Source organism: Orycteropus afer, unplaced genomic scaffold, assembly GCF_000298275.1.
Source record: "Orycteropus afer afer isolate SDZICR_OR568_19922 unplaced genomic scaffold, OryAfe1.0 scaffold00040, whole genome shotgun sequence".
NCBI classification, from domain to species: domain Eukaryota; kingdom Metazoa; phylum Chordata; class Mammalia; order Tubulidentata; family Orycteropodidae; genus Orycteropus; species Orycteropus afer.
Genome location: NW_006921627.1, coordinates 14,338,882 through 14,345,890, shown reverse-complemented (window position 1 = coordinate 14,345,890; position 7,009 = coordinate 14,338,882). Strand labels below are relative to the sequence as shown.

General features: G+C 43.8%; 1 protein-coding gene across 1 annotated transcript in view; it reads right to left on the bottom strand.

The window, feature by feature from the left end:
* PHC1 (polyhomeotic homolog 1) overlaps positions 1-6,272 on the bottom strand; it is a 30,600-nt gene extending 24,328 nt beyond the window's left edge. The window contains exons 1-6 of the mRNA XM_007937162.1: positions 6,050-6,272; positions 4,700-4,712; positions 3,012-3,169; positions 1,634-1,744; positions 750-830; positions 85-234 (exon numbers count right to left, since the gene is read on the bottom strand). Coding sequence (XP_007935353.1) covers positions 85-234; positions 750-830; positions 1,634-1,744; positions 3,012-3,125 — 456 coding nt within the window. The 5' untranslated portion in view covers positions 3,126-3,169; positions 4,700-4,712; positions 6,050-6,272. The remainder of the gene's footprint in view (positions 1-84; positions 235-749; positions 831-1,633; positions 1,745-3,011; positions 3,170-4,699; positions 4,713-6,049) is intronic.
* Between the last annotated feature and the right edge of the window lie 737 nt (positions 6,273-7,009).

Below are 7,009 nucleotides of genomic sequence, written 5' to 3'. Positions count from 1 at the left end.
GGCCAAATAAAATGCCCTTCATTCAAGTGCTTGTCAGGGGCAAACTATATGCCTCAGGGACACCGGTGGCTGACTGTGGCTTACCCGTAGATACATCTGGGCCTGGGACTGGTTGAGGGGTGGGGAGGTGGTGTTTCCCAGTAGCACAGATTGGGTCAAGGTGGTAGCACTAGGAGAGCTCACACTCTGGGAACGGCTGATGAGCTGGGCAGGTGAGGTGGTGGCCAGATTAATCTGTGTGGTACAGAAATGAACCATGACTAAGGATTTGGGAGAAATAAAGGAAATGTACTTGCTCCCTTACTGACAAAATCAGAGTGGCACAGTCAAGGGTCAAGAACAGAGTATCTCACTTTCACAGAGACATGGGTAAATGATTAATAACTTCCTGTCCATATCTGTCATCGTGGCTACTTTGAGGAATTACCAAAGCATAAAATCAATCTGTAACCACCAGCATAACAGATGAGAAAGAAAAGGAATGAAAATAGAAGAGACTCTGCCTTTCAATGAAGGCTCCAGAGATTAGCACTTTTCCTTTGTTAGCTCCCTTTCATCCTCAGGATCCCCTTCCTCTGTTCTGAGACCCCACTAAAACTAAAGTTGGCTACTTTTTTCTCTACCTAAGAAAATATGTAACTATCCACTGATGGCCCAATAAACACCCTCACATGAGCTGCATGAAACAGTTTAACCCAAGTACAAAGATGCAGAGAGAGAAGCCTCTCAGTGGGACAGGCAGTACTCACGGAGGCCTGGGTAGTGGTAGACTGCTGCTGTGTAGTGCTGGTATTTGGAGAGCTGGCCTGCCGACTAGCAGCAATGGTGGCCTGTTAAACAAGCAAGCACAGAGAGAGTAAAGAGAAAGGTTCCAAGTCTTCAAGTAATAAATCACAGGCAAAAAAACAAAGAATTCAGGTAAAAACAGAGACTCTACTCTGGCATAAGGAAAAATCTATCCAGTACCCAAATGACCCTCATATTACCATATACACAAACCTAACAGCCCCTACATAACCCTCCTGGGGCGGGCTGGTAACCTGTCCTCCCACTCCCACCTTCTTTTAGGTGGGGTAAGAACCTTTGGTTGGATCACATGAAGAACCACTGATAAGTCTAGCCCAGAGAGCCAATAGTAATATAATGCAAGCCACATATGTAATTTGCTCAAATGCATTTTAAAGTAAAAGAAACAAGTGACATTAACTTTAATAATTTATTAAAACCAATATATCTAATATATCATTTCAACAGGTAATCCATATAAAAAAAATTACTGAGATTTTTACATTTTAATGTTTTGTATGAAGTCTCTGAAAGCAAAAATCTTACAGCACATCTCAGTTTGGACAACCTACATCTCAAACACTCAACAGCTGCATGTGGCTAGTGGCTACCATAGTGGACAGCGCAGGTCTAAAACAGCTTTCCACCTCCAAAAGGTGGTTTTCCCATGGTTCTGACTACAACTCTAGAAGCTAAGGTCCATCCATCCTCCTACAGGAAAACAAGAGGCAGAGAGACTCTGATCCCAGCCTGGCTTATTGTAGGACGTAGTATCCCCAGTGGCTCCCCTACCCACCTGTAATACCTATCCCCTCTCACTCAGGCCAGCTGGTTGCTGACATCTCACCTGCTGGACTGCAGCCAAACTATGCAGTTGGGCATTGCTGAGCTGCTGCTGGAGCATGAACTGGTGAAAATACTGAGCTGCATTGGGCTGTCTCTGTAGTGCTTGCAGAGCCTAGGAGGAGAAAGAGAGGATCAGACCACTTCAGATGGATCACTCTTAACTCTATGGGAATCACTGTGATCCCCTATGGAAGGGAACAAGGGAAAGCAGAGAAACCAAGGGAGATGGGAGACTGGGCTACATCATCAACATCTAATTTGTCCATTTTTATATTAGAACCAGTTAGTTCACATAGTGTTCCAAAAACTAGGAAAGCAATCAGTTCTCTATGGTCTATTCTGATACACAGAGAAAAGTAAAGCAGTACAACTCACATGAACCCTCACTTCCCAAAATGGGGTCTGGAAAGACATGATACAACAAGGGAAAGAATTGGGACTAGACAAACTAAAAATATAAAGGACGTTGATTAATGTAAAGAAGAAAATAAGACCATATTCTAGGACTATAGAAAAAGTGATAGAGCCCTAAGAGTTTTAGAAATAATGAAAAACAGAGGAAATCATGGCTTTGAAATATTCTGTCAGGTAAAATTCTGTTAACTGGCATTTTCAAGTATCTACAGTATCAAGTTAACTGCTGTTTATAAAGATAACTGGTAAATGAGTTTTAGTGATAACTGATTTTACTGAATTCATATTCTTTAATATTTAGAACTGTTCTTATAATGAGCCTGCTTATTCTAGCTACTAAAATATTTTGTTACATAAAAAGCCCCATTGCCAAACAGAATTAAAAACCTAGCATTAACTACTAATCTGAAATATGAAAAGCGGTGCATCATATTTCCATTACTCAGGGTGATTTATAAGAAAGGCCAAAGATGAGAAAGTCTGACAAAATCAATGCAGAGAAATGATTAGCATTTCAGTCTAGTTAGCTAGACTGAATGGTATAAGAAACTTCACTTGAAAGACTGAACCTCATTCTATTTGTTCACCCAAACCTTTGTAAACTCAGTTTCTCAGAGCTGGAAGGGACCTTATCAAACCAAACCCACTTCCATGGAGTAGATGCCAATTCACAATGACCCTATAGGACTGAACAGAACTGCCCCCATAGGGTTTCCAAGGCTATAAATCTTTACGGAAGCAGACTGCCTCATCTTTCCCTAAAGAACAGCTAGTGGGTTCGAATTGCCAACCTTTTGGTTCGCATCTCTACACCAGAGATCCTCAGAAGGGATCTTAGTAATCACCTAATCCAACGCCCTACCTACCCATTTTGCTGGAAAGGAACCAAGGACAATTATCTTTCAGCATCCTTGCTTATCCCATGCCAATACTCACAGATCACAGTCCCTAGAAGTTCAGCTTACCTGCACTGCTTGACGTTCATATAGTGACATCTGAGCTATCTGGGGGCGAGAGCTGCCCCCTGAGCTGGAACTCCCATTGGTGGAATTGGAGTTCTGCTCACTTTCAGTCTCCATGATGGTGGTCCAGGGTCCCCAAGGCTGGTACTCTGATTCAAGACCTAGACAGAAGCAGCAAAGGGTGAAAATTTACACCTTGATCCCAAACTGTTATTTCACATCGTTATTCAAGACCACAACAAGACTACAATGTATGTAAGAATACTCCTCTTAAGATTTATGATTTTTCTGATCTTAGAATTCCCAAACCTGCAAAGCACTCTTTCTTACAACCAAATCCCCATACCGTCTTCGGAAGTTATGCAGTGTCTAAAAACAACCACCTTTACATATCCCCTCCCCCTCATGGTTGTTATTAAATAAAATGGCCAGAAAGCAAGACAGTATTTCACAGTACTTAAGGCCACCTTACATTCCCATATAACTTTTTAACACTAAAACTCTCCCAATTTAAACACAGCCCATCACCCACCACTTACTGAGAAGCCATTAGGTCATACCACTAGGCTAAGCTGTTTACCTGCATTCTCTCTCACAATGCTGTAAAGTTAAGTATTATTATCCCCAGTTTACAACTGTGAAATTTGAGGTTTTCTGAGCTTTAAGAAATTGCTCATACAACTAATAAATATCACAGCCTTTACACTAGCATATTCTTCTCAAACAAATAAATAAAATCTGTGATTAGTCATTGAGTATCTTCAATTTAGGAAAGGCCTTAAAACACAGGTATGTTAAACAGATTGTAAAAAGTCAAAAAACTAGGAGGTAGAAGAGCTAGCCTAAACTCATATAGCCTAAATAGAGCTGCCTGGTTCCACTTCAGTTTACTAGCAACACCTCAGGCATGCCTTTGCCTCCTTATATCTCAGTTTCCCCATTTGCAAAGACTTCAAAGCTGATATTTATCATACCAATTAAATATTACAATTAAATGATATAATATCATTTCATCAAATGACTCCCAGACAAAAAAAAAAAATTAAATATATAACAATGAAAATCTTCAAAAAAGTCAGAGTCAACTTTTTAGTCTACTAAAGGAGTCAGAATTTATCTTCCAGGGACTACATTAAAATTTGCAAAGACAGATATGAAAATATTATTAAGAACCAGGCAAAGAGACAGGACCAGAGAAGCAAAAAGAAATATACCTCCAAAGAAGCACTAAATGACAGTAAGTTTTTTTGTTCAGTCTTTTTTTTTCCCTCTCTCTCTTTCGTTAAACCTACAAACTATATTCTCTACTGAGCACTGGGCCACTAGAAATATCAGTTCAGCAAAGCACTGCTTAGTTTAGGTATGTAAATATCAAACCAGAATCTCTGCTAAACGCTGCAACAGTTTTATTGGGGTGAATAAATTCTCACAGAAATGCATCAAAAACAAGTAAATAAAATCAAACCACTTAGACTTGACAGTGAAATTGAGATCTCTTATTCCAGTCACAGTATCATCTGATCACATTATCCCCCAAGAATTCTACCCATCTCTTCAGTTTCATTTAGGAATAACGAGTGTCATACAAACATCGAGATAACTCAACATGTACATAAAGACATATCATCTTTAACTCTAGTCTATCTTCTGCCCACATCTTTTGCCCAAATATCAAAGCACTAAACAGATACAGACCCATGAATCCTCATTATCAGCATGTGAAAAAAAAAAAAAAGTGGGTAAGGATTAGAGGCAGCACAGAATAGTTGTAAAGATCACTGGACTTAGTTCCCTGGGCTGAGAGACGTTATGACTCCTTTACCCACAGCCCTTTACTAACTCTAGAGGGGCAATTAAACATTACATTTTTGTGAAATGCCCATAAACTGGATGAGTTCTTATCTTCCAAAGAAAGGAAGTTTTCTTTCTTTTTTCAGATTGTGACATGGAAATAAGATGGAAAGGGACTAGCGGTAAAGTCTCTCAAATCAGGGGGACCTGTCATTAAAACCAAGATTCCTGGGTCCTGTTGTTAGGTGTTGTGGAGTCAGTTCTGACTCAAAGTGACCCTATGTACAACAGAATAAAACACTGCCCAATCCTGTGCCAGCCTCACAACTGTAAACACAGAATGTCTATTCATTTGTACTAATGTTGGGACCATAAAACTAAATACATAAAATGAAGACAACAAAAAGTGTGGGAGACACAGTAAATTGGTATTTTCAGAATTAAACTGGGAGAGTGAGTGATCCATAGAAGTCCCCAGGGTGACTAAGCCATGGTCATATTTGGTGTGTATAGATTGGATTGGGTAAGGAGCATAGACTTACTGAAGAAAGCTAGAGAAGATTATTGAAGGGGACCTGGTATTGGGCCTATTGAGTCAAGAGGTAGACAAAATCCATGTTTATAAAACTGTCTTTGCAGATGGGATAAGGAATCGGGGGTGGCGGGTCGCGGAGAAGATTGTGCCAAAGAAATGGAAGTAATCTGAAAAAAGGGGGGCAGTAATCGCCTAGGAGTCCTCTATAGAAACCTTGAAGAAAATGAGGTAATAAAGAAGAATTAAATACACACTGGAGGAAAAGGCAGATACGTTAGTGTGCGCGGAGTGAACTGACCCCAAAGAGCAAAGAATTGTGCATACTGATAGCAGGAGACAGGCAGGAGAGAGACGGACAGCAGTCAAGGAATTGGCGGCTGAGAACCCAGCGGACCATGAAAAGCAGGGAAATAACTAGACAGCATGCTCGGATGGGAGAATCAAAGTCAGAGAAGGAAAAATGAATGAGGAGATGGGCAGTAAGAGGCAACTAAGGTGACGGACAGACAGCATTAAGCACAGCGAAATGAATACCCAAAGGACTTGGACAGGCAGACCCGAAGGACGGCAGAAGCTAAGCGTTAGAGGTAGGCAGGGAAAGAAACTGGGGGAGGTACCTGGGGCGTTACACAGACCGAGGTGGCTGAAGAAACATCCCCGCGCAGCCAAGCCCCCAGAGGTCCTGCCTCTACCCAGCCCGCGGTCGCCCGGTTACCTTCGCTCCAGGTTCGGCACCCAAGTCCTCCCAGGGGGCGTTCACTTCAAGTGCCGGGGGTCCCCAGTCGCCAGGCTGGGCGGGGGGCTTGCTCGGCCTCTGCGGCGGGCTCCCCTCGCCTCCTCCAGTTCCTGGAGGGGCGGGGGCGCCGAGGGCGGGGTGGGAGGTGCCCGGCGCGGCAGCGGCTCCCCGCCCCTCCCGCCGCTCCGGGTGCGGGCCCGGCCGCGGCTCTGCCAAGCCTCCGGGGCTCGCTTCGGGCCTGTCACTTCCTGCCGGGCCGGGAGGGTGGGGGCTGCAGGCCGGGGGCTGCGGGCCGGGCTGGAGGAGGGGGGCTGGTGGGGAGGTGCTTCCGGGGCAGCCAGACCCCTCCTCCGTCCCTCCCCCTCCCCTCGGCGCCCTCCTCCCCCTCCCTCTCGCGCGTCCCGTGTTTCCTGCCGGAGCCCGTTGCCATAGCGACGCCGCTCCCGGGCCTCTGCGTTCTAGGCCCCGGGGTTTTTTTTTTTCCTCTCTCGCTTTCTCTTTCTCCTCTTTTTTTCCCTTCTTTTTCTCCGAGTTCGGCTTGTTGGTAGGAGGGACGGAGCTGAGATGGTGCTGGCCTCTAGCGGGGAACTCACCTCCTCCAGAGAAGAAGAGGGAGATGGGAGAAGGGAGGGAAGTGACGTGAAAAGGGGAAAATATTTTCTGGAGCTTCTGGGACTGAGGGATAGAAAGAAAGGATCAAAGGGACCAACAAGCAAAAAGAGAGAAAGGAAAGTAACGACCCTAAAGAAACGACGGACTAGGAAAGAAAATAAGCACAGGAAAAGACAGAAAACCAAAGAGCTCTGGAAAGAACAACATTGAAGAAAAGAACAGAGAATATTGATTGTTTAATTTTTCTTTTTTCTTTTCTCATCTCAACTCTGAGAAGGCGGGAAAGGATGCTGCACAGAAACAGTGAACCCATCAAGACATGACACT